This window comes from Scophthalmus maximus, chromosome 19 (assembly GCF_022379125.1).
Source record: "Scophthalmus maximus strain ysfricsl-2021 chromosome 19, ASM2237912v1, whole genome shotgun sequence".
Lineage (NCBI taxonomy): Eukaryota > Metazoa > Chordata > Actinopteri > Pleuronectiformes > Scophthalmidae > Scophthalmus > Scophthalmus maximus.
The window spans coordinates 5,736,361-5,758,025 of NC_061533.1; the positions used below are offsets into that span (position 1 = coordinate 5,736,361).

The 21,665-nt window shown below is 44.6% G+C and overlaps 1 protein-coding gene across 4 annotated transcripts in view; it reads left to right on the forward strand.

Moving 5' to 3' along the window:
• Positions 1–886: 886 nt before the first annotated feature.
• Positions 887–21,665, forward strand: part of LOC118314291 (transducin-like enhancer protein 4) — a 32,670-nt gene continuing 11,891 nt past the window's right edge. Inside the window, exons 1-8 of one of the 4 annotated variants that reach the window (XM_035640648.2) lie at positions 887–1,489; positions 1,910–2,007; positions 3,944–4,007; positions 4,177–4,221; positions 11,874–11,936; positions 14,942–15,016; positions 15,445–15,646; positions 17,438–17,454. In XM_035640648.2, coding sequence (XP_035496541.1) covers positions 1,445–1,489; positions 1,910–2,007; positions 3,944–4,007; positions 4,177–4,221; positions 11,874–11,936; positions 14,942–15,016; positions 15,445–15,646; positions 17,438–17,454 — 609 coding nt within the window. In that variant the 5' untranslated portion in view covers positions 887–1,444. Of the gene's footprint in view, positions 1,490–1,909; positions 2,008–2,891; positions 3,030–3,943; positions 4,008–4,176; positions 4,222–11,873; positions 11,937–14,941; positions 15,017–15,444; positions 15,647–17,437; positions 17,455–21,665 lie in introns of those variants that run through there. The other 3 variants (XM_035640649.2, XM_035640650.2, XM_035640651.2) reach the window with 3 other exon arrangements.

Consider the following 21,665-nt stretch of genomic DNA (forward strand, 5'->3'; position numbering starts at 1 on the left):
GACCTGAGACAAAAGCCAGATTTAGTCTTCAGTGGCTGTTTGTGTCCATCGGAAACAGGGACTAAATATAACCCACCTTTGTGACTGTAGCAACAATTTAAATTGAATTTAATCAAGTATATACATTATTTTTTTATCACCCCCCCACCGTGGTATTGACATCCTGTACAAGCAGGCTGCCGAGCCACATATGTGAGCGAGCTGGATGAGAATTTAATTGCAGGGGGTGTGAGTGCAATCTGTGGACATCGCAGCAGATTGTTTTTAATAGGAGATTCAATTAAAAAAAAAACACGAGACACCAAGGGGGCCATATGTTCTCCTCTGCCTGGAAGTCTCGATTAAAAAAAAAACCACACACACACACACACACACACACACAAAAAAAAAAAAAAAATCACACAACACATAAGTCAACAGATAGTTTTCCAGATTAATCCCTGTGACATCTTTTAGCAGCAGACCGGGCTACCCCACGTGGGGGAGTCTGCATAAATTGCATCCTGTGGAGAGGTGATTGGACATCACACGGATGATTGGCAGGGAGGCGGAGCTCGGCGCGGCGGACTTCTCTGTCGCTATTGGTGGGTTCCTTTAATGGAGGCTCCTCCCTCAGACCACACGCACCATTGGCTTCAGGTGGGGGGGGATGGAGTGTGTGTGTGTGTGTGTGTGTGTGTGTGTGTGTGTGTGTGTGTGTGTGTGTGTGTGTGTGTTTGGGGGGGGGGGCTTCGCGGAGGAAGCCGGGTAGTTGTAGTCCTGTACGGGAGGCGCACATCTGTAGTGCTGATTATCGACTAATGTGAATTAAACTACACGTCCCGACGTCACGGTTTGCGGAGGGGAGGGGGGAGGAGGGGGGGGGGGGGCTCCTGTAATTGTTGTGAATATGTATCTGCGCTCCCACGACTGGCTCGCTTTCCTAAATTTGGCTCCGCAGCGGCGGCGGCGGGCAGGTTCGCTGACAGTCGGCGAGGTGGTCGGTCCGGAGAGGACGTCAACAACCACGGAGGCTGCTGGAGGACGTTAACCGACGAGGCGCCGCGGGGAGAGCCAGGCGTGGACGAGGCAGAGGGGGGTCACGACGTGCCACAAGTCACTGCCTCGTAGGGGACATTCAGCAGAAAACACAGGATCCAAGCTGTGCGCGCACAGGACGACGCGCTGGAGATTTTCTTTCTGTTCTTTTTTCTTTTCTTTTTTTTTTTTTTGGAGAAGACTGGGGGCAACTCCTGCGTTGAGCTGAATGGACTTTTGAAATACTGCCCAACCAGAGATCTGAGGATGTGTTTGCTCTTCGTGGAACCGGCACATACAGTCCGCAAAACGGCCACTGACTAACCTTTTACGCACGGGGGGGGGGGGGGAAGATCCGTCCGCATTTTTTTCTTCTTCTTCTTCTTCTTCTCGTGTTTATGTGGATGAACTTTTAATAGATTTTTAAATGATTCGAGATCTGAGCAAGATGTACCCGGCGGCACGGCATCAGGTAAGTACATTGGAGAGCAGTATATACGGCAGCCGTGGGGCGGTGTGTCCAAAATGTTGGAAATACGCGCAGGTTTAACAGCCGCGCGTCCGATGCGTAATCCGTTTTGGATCAAGTTTCCGTGCCACTGCGCGCTCGCACGGACAAGTGCGATCATTGTCATGTCGCCGCTGCAGCTGCATATGCGTGTTTGTGTGTGTGTGTGTGCGTGTGAGTGTGTGTGTGTGTGAGTGTGTGCGTGGGTTGACGTGCAAGGAGACCGAGTGAACCCAAAAGGCCACCACTCGTGTCACAGAGAGGGCCATTGTCATCTACAGTCTTGCCTCTGTGTGTGTGTGTGTGTGTGGTGATACTTTGGTGACTTTGGTGGCTCAGTTCTTCCTCTCCTCCCTCACATCATGCTGTTCGGTTCGGGTCGAGGTCCCCCACCAGCCGGGACAGCCGTTCAAGTTCACCGTCACCGAGTCCTGCGACCGGATCAAGGAGGAGTTCCAGTTCCTGCAAGCCCAGTATCACAGGTCAGAGTTTGAATGGGGCACGACGTTTATGATTTATGCATGTTGTAATTGGCCATGTATTTACGAAATTACAATTGAAGCTTTCTGCTCTGGGTTAAAGAGGGATTCTACATTTGTATAAGTGTTTTTCAGGGTCCATAGAGCTGATGGGGGACATTTGATTCAAATAATTATAGCAATGACAAATTATTCCAGATTCTTCTCTGGGTGTATAACACCTCTCATAATACTTTTTTTAAATGACCTTTTTTTTTGGACTGATCGTCAGACAAATCAAGTCATTTTAAATTGTCACCGTCCAGGGAAATGTGTCAAAAAAATGCCAAAGGATGAATCAAGAAGATAATCAGTATTGTCACAACCTGGCTGGAAAGTATCTTTTTTATTTCCTTTTGCGAGGTTAATTTCTGTGATGTTGACCTGTCGTGCCCTGGTCGTGTATGGGTCACATAGTTTGACCGAATTATCATGGAAATGCATGGGAAATACAAACCCCCAAACTGTCATTTTTATTTTTTGTGTGAGGATTTGATTGAGACATTAAAGGTGCTCAGTGGGAGGTAAATATTCGTCCGGAGATCCCATTAAATGATTCCCTCCATGCTCTTGCAGAAAGAGTTAACACACGTCTGTCTCAGGGTCCGTCTATATCATTGGTGACTAACCACAGGTAAACCCCCCCGCCCCCCCCCCCCCCCCCATCAACCTTAGTATGCACGTCTCTCTCTCTCCGCGAGTGCAAGTGGTGTGAAATGCCTCTTTTACCCGACATGATGAAGTGTGAAATACATTGCTCGGGGAGGAACCGAGAGCATGATGCCAATGCATAATAATCGCTCACCTCAGGCCACCTTGCAATTATCCCCCCCCCCCCAACCCCCCAATCATCTGGTGAGATGAAGCGGCGGGTCCGGTTCGCTGGAAAAACCCGGGGGGCTGAAGGCGATGAACCAAGGATAGCATCTGTGATCAAACTGCTGCACATGCCGGTGAAATCCTAACAGCAGGGAAACACTGATTTTGTGGGTCAGACAGACACACACATTGAATATATATCAACACTGTCTTCGAAGACTCTCTGTGTCAGGCTTTGTTTGGAAGAAAGTAAAATGTCTTTCTCAAAAAGTAAAAATGTGATTTACAATTTACTGGATTTACCTTTTTAAGAATCCAACGTCTGAGCTGACTAAACCTAATGGACTCTTTCGAACCTGCCTTGACACCCACCTTAAATGAATTGTTATATTCGGAAAAAGAGGACCCGATCAAGAGATTCAAAGTATTTATCCAAAACCGATAACCGATAACTGATTCTAACCTCATGTCGGCATCCAAACTTAACCTGCAGCGGCGTGATAACATCAAACACATATTTTTTTTTTAAAAGACGCACAAAAGCTCTCTGTAGTGATGCGTCGCAGCTTTCCACTAACACACAACATCTGAAAGAGTCAATTTTTTTTTCTGTGTTTGTGTGAGTGTGTGTGTGTGTGTGTGTGTGTGACCACAATTGTAAAATGGATCCTCATTATATGGTTTGCTTTTTTGTTGATGGTGCAAGTTCGGTAGAGTTCCCACTCACACTGTAAGAATATATGATGAGGTTTGCGTGGTCGTCCATTGATCCATTAATTACTGTACCTGCTGAGTAAGTGTCTGTGCAGTGGCGATCCAAGCAACTCTTGTCTTTGTTTTTATCTATCTATCTTTCTTTCCTTCTCTCTTTCGCTGTTGCCCTCAAATTTAGAAATGCAAATTTTTAAGTACGTAGTCACTTAGAGGCTCAGCGTCCAGGGTCATCTCTGGAAGTACATCGCGATTTTATGCGTTCACGATGATTGATTGATCGATGATTTCAAGCGGACTTGTGATGTTGTTGCCATTGGTCTGATCGTCAAATACACTGACCTTTTATTTCTCCCCTTCTCCCTCACAGTCTGAAACTGGAGTGTGAGAAACTGGCCAGTGAGAAAACTGAGATGCAGAGACACTACGTCATGGTGAGTTCCATCGACTGCTTCTAGTGCACACGCGTGCGTGCGTGTGTGTGCGCGTGCGTGCGTGTGTGTGTGGGTGTGTGTGAATTTTCGCTCTGTGCAAAAAGCAGAACAGAGAGGACAGTTAATTTTTGTTTGACCTTACTTTGATGTGTTTGTTTTTCTCTTCCAGTACTATGAAATGTCATATGGACTCAACATCGAGATGCACAAGCAGGTAGGAAACAGCTGTTCTTCACACGAGTCTTCAAGGGGAAGTAGAACTGATTCCACTCTGTCGTAGGTGTCAGAGGAATGCAGATGGCAGATAAGACCAGCGTTAGTTTCTATCTTGAAATCCAAAAGCCACACTGCTGTCAGTGATGCAAAATGTCCCAACATGTTTTTACAGTTCCCACGTATACAATCTGGGGTTCTTCGTAGTTCTGATCCGTCTTTGCCCTTTTTTTGGCCAATATGTTCCTCCCAAGTGATTTTCTATTGTTAGTTAGGCATCTGATTTCTCTTAAACTATTCCCTTAAAAATAAAAAATAAACCAATAGGCCGTTTATATTTTCATATAAAAAAATGGGTTCATATTGTCACTGGCCATACCTGTATCAGCAAATAAATTCACAACTCAAGAAACTGATTGAAAGTAACCTCTGACCAGCGGACATCGCTGTTCTGTATTGAAGGTACGAACATGGAATGGGAGACGTTGATGTTCCATCTTTATGCCAGAAGCGGAGGTGGCCGCTAAACAGCAATCTCACAGGGGGTCTCTGTATATATGTGAGAGATTACATATTTTCCTCATGGAAGTCTGATTCATGTGCAGGCTGGGGAAAAGAATTTCTCCCGTTTCTTCTGTTCCAGCGTGTCGTCTTCTTCTCGCCTTTGTGAGGCTGAGCGGTAATTTCACATGTGAATAATAATTCCATCAGTTTAATTGAGAGAGAAAATGGGCTGAGAAAAGGACTCGGGTGACTGAGGATTTGTCTTTTAACGAGCCTTTACATTACTGCTGCCTTTTTTTAAACACGGAGGGCCATTAGCATAAATGCCTGTGTTAACCACACATCAGCTGCCAGGCTAAATGGGCCACGGCTAACTGAGCTACACATCCATTTCCGGAGAAATGGTGTGCAGTGTGTGTGTGTGTGTGTGTGTGTGTGTGTGTGTGTGTGTGTGTGTGTGTGTGTGTGTGTGTGTGTGTGTGTGTGTGTGTGTGTGTGTGTGTGTGTGTGTGTGTGTGTGTGTTTACTGGGGGAAAGGGAGAGAAAATAAAAAGAGATGAAATGTGCACGGTGGCTCTGCGTGGTGCCCACAAATTTCTGTGGAAGCAGTTTGGGAGAGTGAATCTCTAATTTATGCCAGCAGTGTGTGTGTGTGTGTGTGTGTGTGTGTGTGTGTGTGTGTGTGTGTGTGTGTGTGTGTGTGTGTGTGTGTGTGTGTGTGTGTGTGTGTGTGTGTGTGTGTGTGTGTGTGTGTGTGTGTGTGTGTGTGTGTGTGTGTGTGTGTGTGTGTGTGATGTCTGTGTAGTAGCCTGTACCACACACGTTTACTAGGCGTGTGTGTGTGTGTGTGTGTGTGTGTTGTTTTCAGCGTGTGTGTTGGAAGTGAATGAACTTGACGTGCAGGTTGTGTTTGTGTGCCCTGTTACGCCAGCATGCATGGGCGTTAATGTGTGTTTTCTGTCCACGGCATTCGATATGATGATACGACGTGTGTGGCTCATTGAGTGGAAGCCGTGATTGAAGAGTGGAGGCAGGGGGGGCGGCGGCGGCGATGTTGTCGAGGTGGGGGCCCTCAAGGCAGTCGGCCTCCTCTACCGAGGGGATTGCTAATATTGCTTGTTTAGCATTTTCTGAGGGTAATAGGCTCATTGATTTTTGGCTCTGCTCTCTGTTTTATTTACACAGAAGGGCTCTGGTGCCCGGGGAATGAAATGTACCAACGCTCGTTAAAGAGAAATTGACTCGTAGATGGAGGGGAGGACGAGGGGGGGGGGGCAAGCAGAGGGAGGAGGAGGGGGGGTGGAGCATGGGCCTGAGCTGCCAGAGGACAGATAATCAATTGCAAATTAGCGAGACTGAGAGAAGAATAAAGCAAGCGAAGGATGGGGAAGAGAAAAAGGAAAAGAAGGAGGGAGGAGAACGTGGTGAGAGAAGGAAGTAATCAGGCGTTTCCATACTGGAGAATGACAGTGTTCTCAATGAGATCTGACAACTCATTTCACTGCAGCGGAGAAGGAGACATTTGTCTCATTTGGTGGATTTTTTTGGTTTTGTAATGTTGCATTTTAGAGCAAGACTGAAAGCACATTTCTTTTGCCTTCATACCTCTTTTTCAAATGTGTAATTTTTTAGTGAAAATACATTTGAACAATCGTCAGATTCTGGGTTCTCCCCTTAAATGTCACTTCTGCATGTAGCTGGAGGAGGAAAGTGATGTGAGTGGATGGTTGTGGTTCCCAACCTTGGAGAATCAGGAACCCCAGGGGCGTCACAAGATGATTCGGAGTGGCCCTGAGATGACCGGAGGAAGGGTTTCATAGCATATTGGGGAAATGAACGTATTCTTTTTCATGCAGAGTTTGAGACGATGAGAGGATCGACACCACACCTGTGTTTGTCTGATGGACATAATGATACAACCAGCAGCTGTTAGCTTAGCTTAGCATAAAGACTGGAACCAGTCCAGCCCGGCTCTTTCCAAAGGTAATAGAATCTGCCTGCCAGCACCTGGGATGCTTGTCAAACCTCATAATCCATGAAGTGTAAAAATGACAAGTTAGGGTTTTTAGAGGGTGACAGTGCAGTAGACTTCCTTGAATCCCTACTGGGTACCTATTCCAGTTTTGTTTCATTAAGATATATGATTGTGCATTTTATACAAATTTCTAAAAGTTATTCAAAGAAAACTGTATGCGTAAAAAACACTCTTTAATGGAGATGGTGCCGGGGGCCAATTTTCACAAAAGCAAAAGCACTATTCTGTGAAGAGTTGCGTCTTATTACCCACAATATAAAAAATTTTGCACCCGGAGCTGTTTGTAGCCTTGGGTGTATAGTGCCTTTTGTTCCCCCCCCCCCCCCCTGTCAAGCTACATCTTTCACACACACACACACACACACGCACACACACACACACACACACACACACACACACACACAGAGCGCCACGAGGGAATGCGGCCTTTATATGGCGGAGGTCCATTAGGTGTATTAGCTGGTGGTGAAAAGTGGTGCTGATGTGGTGCTTACAAAGCTCCACAGGGGAGATGGACATTTGATCTTCTATCTGACCCAATCTGACTCCCGGGCTCCTGCCTGATCTAATTACTCCGTTGTTAGGAGCTGAAGTGGGAGTATTTAGGCTGTTTTTCTTCTTCTTCTTTTTTCTTTCTTCTGGGCAACATTTTAAGGTGTTAAGTGGTTTTTGCTGCAGTGGGGTTTGCAGCACAAGCTCACCATGATGTCATCTTAAAGAGATCACTGTAAGGCAAACAAGCTAAAAGATTGCAAGCAGGTAAATGATGAAAGCATAGTCAGTGGTAAATTCAACTTCAGCCGTGTCGATCACGAGGGTAAACCCACATCTTCTCTCTTAAGCTGCTGCTTGCTCACTGATTTTTTCCTCTATTTCTAACCGGAGGAGCATTTTTCTCCAGTGACCCACATACAAGGTCAAAGATAAATTCCGTGCACACGATCTTACCTCAGAGGTCGCTGGGCGTTATGCGTCCGCGGGGTCGTCCTCTAATCCGGCAATAAACTCAGTACATCAACCTGGTTGGAGTCCAAACCTTAGAAGACTCCCTGATGGATTGTTTTCTTCGCCATTTATTTGGGGTCAAAATGGTGACAGGTCAAAGTTGAGGCCCGTTCCCCGCAGATCCAAACTCTCCGGGTTTTGCATAAGCCACAGGACGCTTGTTGAGAACAGAGCCTCGTAAGTGCTCTGCCTTTTCGCATTTGGACTGAGATCCCTGCGATTGTTTGCCAATGATGTCAAACGTCACCTGAAAATTGGATGTGTTGCCTCGCGGAAAAGAATCTCCTTTTCCCGTTTCTGCTCCGGCGCTTTTGTTTCCATTTTCTACGCCAGCATCTCAGGGTCATCTCCTCACGGTGCCTTGAGAGGAGGATCATGTTGAAGAGTAGGATGTGCAGATCTTTAGTGAAAAGCTTAACGACTGATCTAAGTAGCTTAAGAATCCTCCTTTTTTTTTTGCTTTCTCCACAGGGATGTTGTGTGTTTCGAAATTGAACCATTTCACTTTTTCTAATTCCATTATATAGCAATTGTAGCCTGTTGGCAGATTACAGACGGACTTTCAGATGCAGTCTATGATAACGTCAGGGGTGAGGACATTCACACGCCTGAATATTTGGAACTGGACTGTCCTGTCCTGCCGGCCTATTGCCTCAAAGCTCTGACTATATACTTTGAATGGCCACAGTTAAGTCCAAAAGACCAAAAGACCTTTGTGGCCTGTACTTATTATTTCTTTTTTTTCCAATAGAGACATTCTACATTATCCCTTGTCAGCAGGACAACATCCATTGAAGGATAATATCTGACACCTTTTGGTTAGGCACATGAACATCTTCCTTGAGGTTTATGGAAAGATCGCGGTTTTGGATTAAATTACTACTTTTTAAGTTTCAGGAGGCTCTGTCGTCACGGTCAAAACAACACTGACTGACTGTCAGTTGGAATCGCAGAAAGACTGATGGTTTGCTGATCAATCCATCTACATCAACCTCCTCTCTTGTTGCTCTCAAACAAAGTCACCTGACCTCCTCCTTTGCTCCTGTCATAATCAGTAGGGACTTGAATGTAACTATGTGTTGTTTCGGGACACGACAGTCTGGATTGATTTCTACTCTTCAAGCTTGAGAGGTGATGATGTTCTGACTGTGGCGTTACCCGGTGGCCCCTCTTTGATATTCAAGCAGATGCGGAAACACGATCCTCACTATGCTGTATCTGTATCTGCTAGATCCTTTTCTCTCTTGAGCATCTATTTATGACCAGACCAGAGGAAGTATAGCTCTCATTGCACTCATTCACATCTTCAGCTGCAGGGTCTGCGTTAGCCTCATGGAGGATCGCCAAACTGATTCCCCAGCTTTAAAAATGCTGACTTTGTCGCCCCCCCCCCCCCAACAGCCAACACGAGTTTGAGCAAGACACGTAAAAACCCCAACCAATATGTACCGTGCAGCTACCCGGTGTACACCAATGAGAGGCAGAAGCCAGCTGAAAAAGGGCATGTGTGCACAGAGAAGTCTTCCATGGATAAACATTAAATATAAAATGAAAATGTCAGTGTTTTAAGGTTGTGTGTGCAGACTCAGTCACAGGTGAGCTGAGCCGCCGCCTCCCTCGAGCTCCCCCGTCGGCTCGACACTAAACGGCTCCCTGGCCACTCGACAGATGGTACTCAGACCCCCCGCGTCTTACAAAAATATATCTCAACGTTCGTGGCCTCTGAAGTCGTCAAATGATCGATTATTAAAAAAAGTTGCTCATTAATCTCCTGTAAATCAACTACCCGATTGCATGACTAGTCGTTTCAGCTCAAGAGACACCTGCTACGGTCAGTTTTAAAGAACAGGCAGCGATCATGTGTTTACTGATTGATGGATTGTTTATTTTAAAGTGGAAATGGACAACTTTTTGCCTTCAACTTCTCATTATTATATTAAAACGGATTGGATAGTAAGGGCAATAGAAAAACAAAACGTATACCGGCCACCATAAGCCTTGCTTTCACCATGTGCAGTTTTCACGGGAAAAAAATACGGCGCAAAGGAACAACAACTCAACGTCGCAAGAGAAAAAAGAATCCCTTTTTTCCAGAGGAACAAAAGCAGCCGAAGAAAGATAGTGATCGAAAAGGGGATACTGTAAATACTCACCCGAGTGAATGTCTGATGGGTATTTATGAGCTCGGGGACTTGAGAAGCTTCAAATACCACGTGCAGTTTTATTTCTACTAGGTCGGTAGATAACACAACCAGGACGTTAAACTCGACATACCGTCACGTTCATCCCAGTCGACCACGAACGAAGAGACACCCCCAGTTACACAGTTGTCAGTCTTTCAAATAAAGACGGCGATGTTCATCCCCCTTTGTGCCCCGCGAGAGTCTTTTGTCTGTGTTTGTGCTTGGGTTTGAGTTGCACTGCTGGCACTCCCTCTGGGACACCGGATCAGGCAATTTCCTGTTTAGCAAAAAAAAAAAAATAATCCAAAAAATCCTGTCTGATGTTTGGGAGAGAGAGTGCTGTATAATCTTTAAAAGCCAACCCTTGGGTTCAGTAAAAGCATCTGATGAATACAGAGGAGGTGTGTGTGTGTGTGTGTGTGTGTGTGTGTGTGTGTGTGTGTGTGTGTGTGTGTGTGTGTGTGTGTGTGTGTGTGTGTGTGTGTGTGTGTGTGTGTGTGTGTGTGTGTGTGTGTGTGTGTGTGTGTGTGTGTGTGTGTGTGTGTGTGTGTGTGCGCGTGCCACAGGGTTCGTATCAGTGGGTTTGGTCTCATGGCCTCTGGGGCCTCCTGGTACCACCGATACCGGAGCAAAAGTTCACCTCTGTCAAGGTGATATCAACGAGACACACACACACACACGGGCCTGACAAGGTTATAGTCACGTGGCGTCTGCATTTTGGGTTGAACCGTCCATTTAAGTAGACTCCTCTCCCTGAGCTCCTCCCGGTTCTCAAGTGGGCCAAAGCCCGGGTTTAGATGCACAAATCGTCCATTAGGCTTGTGCTGATTGATGTTCAGGAAATGCAGCGGCAGAGTGACCTTCCAGAGATACTGAGGGATTAGTGATATATAGTCTGATTGATACTGGGGTTTTTTTCTGAGGCTAATAGTGACGTTGATGAATTTAGTTGTTTAACTAATGCACATAAGACAAAGTAAACCATCAGAATCCCTTACATCCCCCTTTTTTTTCTTCTTATGACTTGTGACGAAAGCGTGACATTTAGCAGGATCTCTGGACTTAGGCGTACGGATGTTTAACTGTCGCGTTAAATCTTTTGCACAAAATTGTCTCTCAAATAATTTTAAAAAATCAGTGTGTCAATGCAATGGCTCTGGCTCACTCAGTATATTAAGACAGAGATTAATTGAAATGTAATAACATAATAACAAGTTGTTATTTAATGAGAAAAAAAAGTATTTCGAGAAATTTTCTTTACAGCCATTTCCTCCCGTCACAAAAGAGACAATTTCAGAATAGACACAGTTTCCTTTCAGAATATTTTCGACGTCCTGATACCATATGGTGAAGTGGCGCTGATGTGCCAAAAGATTAAGCATTTTGTCGTGTGTGAAACCTTTACATCACGTCTTCATCTCGTTCTTCAGTCCGACTTTCTGGGCTGATACTGTACAATAATCGCCCGGTGATAAAGCGGTGTGCGGGTATCGGTGACATTTGTGCTCATTACCTCGATGTCTCCGCACTGAGATCATCTCGAGATCAAACAGTGTGGGTTGTAATTACATTTATTTTTTCTATTTCCTGCATTTACCGGTGAATTTTGAGTCTCTGTTTTTCCAATTTTAACAGCTATTGCTGCTCCTGCACTCGTTCAAGTTATTCGTTTGTTAATTACAATACTTAACCAAACTTTCTGAAATTTGAAATTACATTTTTGCATGAGATCACTGTCATTGTTTCGTATGAACTGGCCCTGCAGATATTTATGTGGAAAAACGTATTACCTTAGTTTAACCGACATTGAAGTGTTGTTGATGTGAGCAGTAGTAGGTTGTGGGCGGAGGACGACGACCGTCCTCTAGTCCCGCTGACGAATTTCAACAGTTTTTTTTCTTCTGCACCCACCTCTCTGTCTCGCAGGCGGAGATCGTCAAGCGGCTGAACGCAATCTGCGCCCAAGTCATCCCCTTCCTCTCTCAAGAGGTAAGACTCAAACATGTCTGTCAGAGTGAGTTAAGACTGAGAGGTGGGTGAGAGAGAGAGCGAGAGAGAGAGACAGAGCGAGAGAGAGAGAGAACGAGAGAGAGAGACAGAGCGAGAGAGAGAGAGAGCGAGAGAGAGAGAGAACGAGAGAGAGAGACAGAGCGAGAGAGAGAGAGAGAGAGAGAGAGAGAGAGAGAGAGAGAGAGAGAGAGAACGAGAGAGAGAGAGAGAGAGAGAGGATGATATGAACCATAGAAGGAGGAAAAGAAGTGTGTGGTGGATTGTGAGGCAAAACAGACACACACACACACACAAACACACACACACACACACACACAGAGAGAGATTATCCTGGGCTAATCCCCTCCGCTCAGGATAGGCAGATATGCTCTGAATTTATTAAATGTCTCCCACTAACATATGCAGGAGCTAGTGGCTGTGTGTGTGTGTGTGTGTGTGTGTGTGTGTGTGTGTGTGTGTGTGTGTGTGTGCGTGTGCATGTGTGCGTGTGCATGTGTATGTGTTTGTTTTTGTTTATCTGAATGCACATTAGGATGTGTTAAAATTCACTGTTAGCATGTTCATACAGTAGTGGGTGTAAAAAGTGTGTTTCATATAGTTTGTGTTTATGAAATCACATAGTGTGTATGTGTGTGTTTGTGTGTGTGTGTGTGTGTGTGTGTGTGTGTCTGCTGTACAGTCTGTGTGTGTGTGAGGGTGGGAACAGCAGGAAGGAGTGAGTGTGAGCGCCAAAGCTCTCCTCCAGATTAGCCATGGATTAGGAGGGTTTAGGCTGGATTAGGAATAATGGCATTAGACTGTGGTGCTGCTACACAGCCCTGAGGCCCGCGGAGAGGGGAGGCAGCATTAACCGCTTTGTTTCTGCGCACGACCTCGTTTAGTGTGTGTGTGTGTGTGTGTGTGTGTGTGTGTGTGTGTGTGTGTGTGTGTGTGTGTGTGCACGGGAAATATGAAACAATCATGTTATTAACGCGCGGCAAATCACGTCGACCGCGTTTGCACGTGTGTGTCAGAGCTCTTTGTTTTATTTTTATCTCTGTCATTTTCCCACGTTGTTCCTCTCCCGGAGTTTGCAAATTTCTTTTGACAGTTGCATTGTTGTCGCCGATAGGATGATGCGTCAGTCAACCTGACGTATCCAGAAATAAATTGCTCATAAATATTTAAACCATATAAGGGTAGAATCATGCATAATACGCACAACTGTGCATATATAGACGAGGGTGGATCTTACACCTATTCAGAAAATTTAAGCAGCTGACGTTGGCATTGAATCCTGGGTCGTAGCTCATTCTTTGACTTTCAATCACGATTTTACTATATTTATACTGAGTTTTCTTTAGGTGTAGTTTTCATTTAACATTATACTCAAATCTTTGTACCAAGAAAGTCATCAAATTGAATCATAATCTTAAATTTGGAAGTCTTGTTCTCCCTTGAAACAGTGTCATGTAAATGTAGTTTACACTAATCTGTAAAATGACAACAATTTCCCAATATTCGTCGGACTGAAGCATCTCTGTGAGTGTGTGTGTGTGTGTGTGTGTGTGTGTCAGAGAGACGTTCAGATGTGCAGGGGTGTAGCTGAACTCGATGGTCAGGTTCATTTCCACACCTGATAAGCTCTTTCATCTGTGGCCCACTTTGATGCTGCTCTCGCTCGCCGCCTGCCTCCGTCTTTCTCTCTCTCTGTACCCTCTGGATGACTTTGCCATCTTCGCTGTCTGTCTGTCTCTCTGGGTGTCTGACTCTTCCTCTCTACAAACATTTCTTGCCTCTTTATTATTAATATTATTATTATTATCTCGGAGCTACATCGCTTTTAAACGGGTTGACATAGAATTCACGGTTGTTTATTTATTGTGCCATAATTATGTTGAAGTGGGGAAAAAAATGGATGGAAAAGTGAAACATCATCATCTCCAGTACAGAGTACGCACTGTAGCCTTAATATATGCAAACAGTGCTTTACTCTATAGGCTTGCATGGATCTCTTGCACACTGGGCTTCTCCACAAGATATCATAGGCGCTAAAGGGGCAGTATGCGATCCCGGAGAGAGATTGTTTCTCTCTTTTGTCGTCGTTGTTGTGATTTTGCTGCTCCGGCCGGGCCGCGAACCCGCGACCAACCACGACAAGGCCAAGAAACGCGGAGTTGCAGCGCCAACCGCAAGCGCGTCTCCTAAGGTGTCGACGAGTGATGTTTTACAAACTGCCCTCGTAGTGTTGTGTGGTGCGGTCAGCACCGTTTTTTGGGGGTTTTCGATTCGAGGAGCCTGGGGCTGCGCCGAAAACCCGGATTTCTTTTCGATAAAGAGAAAACTGCAGTGATGAGTCAGAAGTGTGTGTGTGTGTGTGTGTGTGTGTGTGTGTGTGGTTCTCGCCTGATGGTATTTAACCTGGATGTGGTCGTCAGAGCCTCGGATTTCAACAGGGACGGATGCCTCCGTGCGGAAACTGGTGGGTGAGAAAATATGTGGTTCAAACAAGTACAGTGCAGTGAGATACAGGAGCTCACTCCGCCCCCCTGCACATTAAGGCCTGGTGTAATGAGACGAACAGCAGTCTGGCAGGCTCCGCGATGCCTTGCAGATAGATGAGTGTTATGTCAGGCTGCGGAGCGTTTCTGTGTGGAGGCCCCCGGTGGGAACTGGCAGTTAGCCGTGATTCACGTTTGATGCGAAACAATGGGCAGACCGGTGGCTCTGAATCACAGACAGATGTGAGCCGGTAGGCGATTCGCAGGTGTGCAGACGTTTTAATTTTTATAAGAGGAAGGCTCCTTCTGTCTGTCCAAACACGACTTGATGTTCGCGACAACTCCTTCGGATCCAGATGTCTGAATTCGGCAAATGGGTCTTTTCTCCATCGCAGTTGCTGCAACAGTTTCTCACTGCCTCTAATCATTCATCTCTCTCTCTCTCTCCCCTCTCTCTCTGTCTCTCTCTCTCTCTCTCTCCCCCCCCCCCTCTCTCTCTCTCAGCACCAGCAGCAGGTGGTGCAGGCGGTGGAAAGGGCCAAGCAGGTCACCATGGCTGAACTCAACGCCGTCATAGGAGTGGGTGTATAGCGCGCGCACACACACACACACACACACACACACACACACACATACACACCCCCCCCCCCCCCCCCCCCCCCACACACACACACACACACAGTGTATATATTACAATAATTTGCTTTTTTTTACGTGTCATCATCATTTACAGTGCTCATTATCAATACAATACAATATTTTTCTTTGGCCTGTGTGCCATTTTCAAAAAGCACCTGTTCATTGCTTCCATGCTTTTTATTGACATTGGCAGATATGATGTAGGTTATCACAAATGCATGATCATCAATGAATAACGTATTTCGTTATAAAACCGATGTTAGTTTTTTCTTTTCCTTTCATTGCTTTCTCCCTTCGGCTCCTCATCCCTTGTTTGTCTCCCACGTGGAGACGTAGCATTAATCAGTGGTTCTGTGCGTGTGCTTCAGCAGCAGCAGCTCCAGGCTCAGCACCTCACCCACGGCCACGCCATCCCCGTCCCGCTCACGCCGCACCCGGCCGGCCTCCAGCCCCCGCTGCCCCCCGGGGCCAGCACCGCCAGCCTGCTGGCGCTCTCCTCCGCCCTGAGTCACCAGCTGCCGCTCAAAGACGAGAGGAAACACCACGACAGCAACAGCGAACACCCGAGAGGTGAGGCCCCTGCTCTGTGTGTGCGGTGTGTGTGTGTGACAGCAGGTTGGTCTGTGTCTGTGCCAGCGTTTTTGGCGTCTTCGTGTCTAGAATAAGTCTTAGTAAGCTTCACTGACTGCTGTGATTGTTTTTGTTCGGTAACCTCCTCCTGCATTATTATTGAATAGAAAATATACATTTAAATTGTACTTTACAGTCACATCTAGGATTGATGCAAACACAAGAGAGTAATGTACAGTGGGGTCAAAAAGTCAGAGCTCTGGACCTTCTGTATACATTCTTACAGAATGTTTTTATCTTATGTTTTTTTATTGTTAAGAATTATGTCATATTCTGGAATCAAATTAAATTACATCTGAACTAAATTTCTTTTTCACACGGGTTATTTTACTAAGTAAAGGCAAAAATATACCTTGTTTTTTTCTGAGATATTTAAAAATACAGTATAACCCTATACAACACATAGCCAACCCACATCACAGGCAAAATGCTAAACACGTTTAATAGAAATAGATTCTGAAGCTTTCATCATTTCTTCAGTTAACGATCCCAAACTGATTTAACACGTCGAGAATATTCAGTTAAAGTTATAAATTATTATCTCCACTTGTACCGGCTGATGTTTAATTGCAAGTGCTCTGAATGAACAGCAGTTAGAGCCGTTAAGAACTGATTTGTCATTATTTCATTTTAATTGGTCTAACCGGGAGCGATGCGCAACCACCACAATGCTGCTTTCTCTTATTCTTCTCCGCGCTGACTTTGAGCTCAAGCATTTAATTACTCCACAAAGAGGCCGTGTGCCAGTGCATGTGCGCGCGTGTGTGTGTCTGTGTGTGTGTGTGTGTGTGTGTGTTTGCGTCTGTGTGTGTGTGTGTGTGTGTGTGTGTGTGTGTGCGTCTGTGTGTGCGTCTGTGTGTGTGCGAGCGAGCGATGGAAACAGTCTGGGGCAGCTCTTGATTACAGTGTTGCAGTGTGGCTCTGAGGGATTTTACAGAGCAGCAGAGTAGTTAACCTTGCCCTGCAACTGGTGTGAAGCTAACAGCTGCTGCTAACTCAGGTGATACTGTACTCAACCCAGTCAGGTTCACAATCAATAACAGTGCAGCTCCATCTCTACTGTAGTTCATGATGACGAGTGTGGGAAAGACAAGGTTTTGTTATTTGTCTATTCAGACTTTATTAAATGCATTTCCTTAGTGTAATTTATACTTTGAACTTCTGTCCAACCATTTGTTGTAATGTATCAACCGACACAATGATAATTTTACGTCGCAGACAGAAGGGAAGTAACAGGTGCTTTTTTGGAAATTGCACATAAGCCACTCATTAAAAAAACATATTCTTTTGTATTTATTTATATTTTTTAATACGATACAATATCGTTTTCACTTTCCTCAGTTATAAACGTCATTTTTAACTTTTGGCAAGTTTTTTTTTTGCAGCCTTAAGCTAAATTCCTCAACCAATTTGGCTCAACCCAAATGAACAACTCTTTTGTCTTTTAGTTTTTTGTTCATGTGGTGGCCCAAAAAAAATTGTATTTTTTGCATTTTGCCCTACATCTTGTGTGTGTGTGTGTGTGTGTGTGTGTGTGTGTGTGTGTGTGTGTGTGTGTGTGTGTGTGTGTGTGTGTGTGTGTGTGTGTGTGTGTGTGTGTGTGTGTGTGTGTGTGTGTGTGTGTGTGTGTGTGTGTGTGTGTGTGTGTGTGTGTGTGTGTGTGTGTGCATTCAGACATCAAATGCTCTAATCCGTGTTTTCTTTCTCGTCTCTTGCCCATCGCCTTCTCAGACAGAGACTCAGTCAAGGTAAGTCCCTTTATATCGTCTTTCCTGTTCCTGTTAAGATCTTTCTTTTTACTTTTGACACACAGTCATGTGTCATGTGTCACTGTGTTTTGATATGAATCAAAACACAGACAAAGTAAATTGATTTCCTATTTTTTGCACATACCAGACAGACATTGTTTCTCCTGAAATTAATATTCAACGCCATATTTCTTCTTTATTCACCTTCTAGTTGCTGAAATCTAATTTAAAGGCATAACAGACTAAAAAAACATGAAGTGAATTAAGCAAGATGCACAGTATGACACATACCTTCCTAAAGCTCTGACAACTATGAAGGAAAAATCTAACTCATGAAACAATATGATTATGTTTGACATAAACTGTACGCTTAGAGGACAAACATGTTATAATCTTGTGGTATGGCAGTGATTTCTTCTCATAACCTTTGATGCAGTTTGTCAGGCTTGTGTTAAGCAGAGGCGTTTTGTGTTATGGTGTTACTGTACATAGTACGAGGAGGTTATCACATGGTAAACAGTTATTATTATTTAAAGGGCTTTTGATGCCACTTCTGAAATTTTAAATTACATTTCTACATTGAACATTTGATGCTAAAAAAAGAATTCCACATGTTTATATGTTCACATTAATGATCCATTCTGAGAAAGAAAACGTTGACTGCAGGTCCTCACTCGAGTATTATTAAGTAATGATGAGACATCACGTATAAATCCCTGTATGAGCTTTAGCATCTTCTGATCCACTGGTCATTTATGTGTTCTCCCCCTGTGCCTTGCAGAATAATCATGTCTTTAAAATATATCTTGATATGTGAAAATGGTGCCAAATAGGAAGGATAAAACTTGGATGAAAGAGAAACCCAGAGATGAGCACAGAAAAAAAAAAAAACAGACAGCACACGTCTGGTTGGTGGAGGGAGGAGGGAGGAGGGAGGGAGCAGAGAGAGGCAGCGAAACAGATCAATGTAACAACCAGCGCTTGCAGTAATTAGTCCCTTAAGCGGAGCTTTTTTTTTCCCAAGGCAAACATTTGGTTTGTTGAATACTCAATGAGCAGATTAGCATTTCTTTATTCAAGCAGCCCAAGCTTACACACACACACGCACGCACAAACACACGCGCGCGCGCACACACACACACACACATGAATGAGTTTTGCAGGGTTGTGTGTGTGTGTGTGTTCTCTGGTGTTTTGGAATAGGTTCAGACAGGAGGAATGTTTTAATATGTTATCTCCTGCCCCCCATGTCGTGTAACCTCCTCCACACTTACACTCAGAGCTGGAGGCACCATGATGCAAGTGATTAGCTGCGCCTGTGTGTGTGTGTGTGTGTGTGTGTGTGCCATACGTGTGTGTGTGTTAGTGTTACCTGTGTTTGTGTGCGAGGTTGTCAGAAATCAGTGGTTAAAGATAGAGAGCAGAATGATGAATGCCCTTCATTAGCACCCTGTGAGAACCCCCCCCACACACACACACACACATGCACACACAGAGACACACACACACACACACACACACTCCTCTTTGACATGGCGGCCAACAGTCACTTCATGATACCAATAAGCCCCTTGTCTGTGGTCTACAGTTGCCTTGGCAACAGTCCACGGGGGTACACGCTGGGTGTGTGTGTGTGTGCGTGAATTGCATGAACATCCGTGAACATCTGTGCCTTAATGTCCTTGGCGTTAGCACCGCACACTGACAAAGGTATGCAAGTGTTGACGTGTGTGTGCGCGCGTGTGTGTGTCTGTGTATGAGTGTGTGTTTGCATGCTTATTGTTTCCAGTACAAGCAGTCACTTAAGCAGTCACGGTGTGTTCAAGGACCATATCTCCTCAGGCCTGTTGTCGTTGTCAGCGGGATTGAGTGCACTTATCAAATGAAGCTAATTGTCGGTTCGGTAACTGTATCGATGCCATCGATTTTTGCTTCCGTTTCTATTTGCTGTGTATCTGTGTTGTTCCCTTTTCAGTTCCACCACGTGATGAATTCCCCTCAGCTGAAAGGCTGGACGCATCGACTCGCGTGCCCGCTTTTTTAAAATGACCTTAAATATATAGTCACTCAAGCGAAATCGCCCTCTAAGTCTCAATCTCCGCTTGTGTGACGGTTGTAAAAAAGCAAGAGAAATAAATTCCTAATGAGGCAGCTTTCAAGTTTGGACTGACCTTTGCAATGAATCACCTGTTGCGGTAAACACGCAGCTGCCCACAGATTCTTTTCTGCCCTGTCTTGAAAACTTCCAGTTGCCGTCTGTTTTCGAAAGTGTTAATGGATGGATGTTCTTTTAAAAAAACAGAATACGGTCTGGCCACGCTGTGTCGGCTGCAGCATAAGACACAAATTGGGTCGAACAGTGAGATCAGAGGTGATGGATTAGGTTCTGACTTGGTCCCAGGCTTTTTGGTGTGAACAGAGCCATCATTTTTTTCTCTTTTTTTGAGGTATGGTGCATGAAAGAGGCCGAGAAACAAGGGGAATAAAATACAGGATTTCCGAATAGTAGTAGACACATAGGCTGGGAGCAAACTGGTGATGTCTTGTTTTAAGGGAAAAGATGGAAGAGAAGAAAGAAGAGAAACAGGGTGAAGATTGACACCCTGTCCACACAAATGTGATAATTTTCGAAACAAACATTTTCCTCTACTTCTATACCCGTTGCTCTCCATTTGGTTATCACTGCTATGGGTCTAATTACAAGTTTGCAACTAAATTTAGCACTACTGCACCACATTAATATTGTTATATTATTAATATTATTGATTGTTAAGAATAATATCACCTGAACATGATCAGAATGTTCTTCTCTGGTATTTGACTTTTTTTTTTTTAATTGAAGGGAAAATATCAGTTCAAACATCATCAGTGAGGAGAGGACTATGTCAAAAAATTCTAAAAATGTGCACAGTTATACTGTACCACTGAATGTAAACTTTTGGATAAATGGATGAATTTGTTTTCCACACAAATTATCTTGTTTATAAGGAAGAAAATATCAATACAAAGTTCTTTTTTTTAATCATATTTTCTGGTCTTTTGCCCGGTAGATCACCTGTCGTTAACTGCAATCAGAAATGCCCAAAAGATATCTTTTAAAAACATTATTTTGTCATGCCAAGATGTCCTAAAATGTACTGTAGCTGCTCACATTTCCAACCTTTTTTTTTCTCTAAGCAGCTCTCGTCGGGAAGCTGAGGGCAGTTACTGTCCTTGGATACGGCAGCAGAGAAAACAATCTCACCTCAAGGTCCATTCAATAGCACCGAAGCTTTCCGTCACAGTACATGATATTATACCACGCACCACATTTTATAATGCGTCTTTAAGTATTTTTGATACATTATTACAGGCATTTATGTCATTGAACAAGTAAGAAAAGAGTGTAGTCTTTACCATTGATTTATTTAATGGAAAACTATTCTATATGCCGTAGCAATATATATATTAAAGAAGTAAATATAGATAATGGTGTTGATGCTGTATAATGTTGAAAATAGCTGTGATTGCTGTAGGGTTACTCAAAAAAGTTATGGTCATATTTGCATGAAAACTTACTGCGAGTTAGGTCTCGGCCATGATGCAGTAACAGGTGGATACATTTTGGGATCCAGAATTTGACATATCTTCATATATACATAATATTAAAAAAAAATACGTGGGTCACGTGGAGATGGGAACGCAGTGGAACAGTACATAGGTGTGGGGGGGGGGGGGTCCGCTCAGCGGCGTTCTCCTCTTAAACCTGGTCGTCCTCTGCCTCCATACCTCCCATTATGAGGACGACGCGTGCGAGTCAGACTGCCTGTAAAACTGAATATATAAAAAGTGCACGGCAGAGGTCACAGGTACATTGTCTCGCGGAATCAATTTGAAACTGGGAGGCAGATATAATGACGATGTGCTTGGAAATTAATACTTTCACCCGGCTACGCTGCACGGTGCTTCACACTCACACAATGCTGCCGCCGCCGCCGCCGCCGCCGGAGGAGCTTTCATTTGTCTCCGCTGCAAAATTAATTTGCCTTGATGTTTTTGAAAGAGCTAATTTGCGGGCTAATTAATCTAATCAGTCAGGAAAGTGTGTGTGTGTGTGTGTGTGTGTGTGTGTGTGTGTGTGTGTGTGAGTGTGTGTGAGTGAGTGTGTGCACGCGCTATACTTGCTCTGTGTCACTCAAGAAGAGGCTCACACCTGTACACACAATGACATC